The sequence below is a fragment of the Passer montanus genome, unplaced genomic scaffold, assembly GCF_014805655.1.
Source record: "Passer montanus isolate IOZ18808 unplaced genomic scaffold, ASM1480565v1 scaffold162, whole genome shotgun sequence".
Classification (NCBI taxonomy): Eukaryota; Metazoa; Chordata; class Aves; order Passeriformes; family Passeridae; genus Passer; species Passer montanus.
In genome coordinates, this window is record NW_024363383.1 from 542,943 (window position 1) to 543,898 (window position 956).

Genomic DNA, 956 nt, shown 5'->3' on the forward strand with positions numbered 1-956 from the left:
CCCCGCGCTTCCCGCCGCCCCCCCGCCGCGCCCCGGCCCCGACCGGGGAACCCCGCTCCGCCGCGCTCCGCTCCGCCCGGCCCGGCCCCGCTCGGCCCCGCTCCCTCCGGGCTGACGCAAGGCCGGGCCCGCCGGGGAGGCCGCGCCGGGCTGTCACCAGGGGGCACCGCCGCGATCACCGAGCACCGGGAATCACCATCCTGGAGGGACAACAACAACAACAACAACAGAGAGCCCCGGCCCGCGGCGCCGGCGGGCGGCGGGACCTGGCCATGGCCCCCGGCTCCGGGCAGCGCTTCCCCGTCCTCCGGCACCGCTCGCCCGCCCCTCTGGAGCCCTAAATCCACTATCTCGGTTTTGTAGCGTTTTTTATTATTTCGTATTATTTCTGGTTTTCCGCTGTCCCCTTCCTCCTCCGTGCCACCCCCCTCGGCGCCTCGGCCCCGCCGCGCTCCGCTCCGCTCGGCCGGGCGGGCGGGCGGGCGGCCGCGAGCGGAGCGGATCGGCGCGGTCGGCGCGAACATGGCGACGGTGCCCGTCTATTGCATCTGCCGGCTGCCCTACGACGTGACCCGCTTCATGATCGAGTGCGACGCCTGCAAGGACTGGTTCCACGGCAGGTAACGCACCGCGCCCGGCACCCCGGCCCCGGCCCCGGCCCCGCCGCCCCCGGCGCTCCCGCCGCCGCGCTCCCTCCCGCAGGCCTTCCCGGAGCGGGGAAGGAGGAGCCGCGCTCCCCGGCGCCGCTCCCGCGCTCCCCGCGCGCTGGTTTTGTGTGTTTTGTGGGTTTAGGGCTGGATTCCCGACACAAAGCTGCTCCCCCCGCGGTGACAGCGGAGCCCCGGGCTGGCGGGGGCCATTGTGCGCGCCCGCGGAGGCGATGGGGCCGCCCTGCGCCCTCCGCCCGCGGCTCCGCGCCGCGTCCCTCCCGGAGCCGGGCCCGGGGCGGGGAGCGA

At 76.0% G+C, this 956-nt stretch overlaps 1 protein-coding gene across 2 annotated transcripts in view; it reads left to right on the plus strand.

The window, feature by feature from the left end:
- The first annotated feature begins 20 nt into the window (after positions 1–20).
- The window catches only part of PHF2 (PHD finger protein 2), a 52,170-nt gene continuing 51,234 nt past the window's right edge, over positions 21–956 (plus strand). Inside the window, exon 1 of one of the 2 annotated variants that reach the window (XM_039703303.1) lies at positions 21–620. In XM_039703303.1, coding sequence (XP_039559237.1) covers positions 523–620 — 98 coding nt within the window. In that variant the 5' untranslated portion in view covers positions 21–522. The remainder of the gene's footprint in view (positions 621–956) is intronic. The other variant, XM_039703302.1, reaches the window with a different exon arrangement.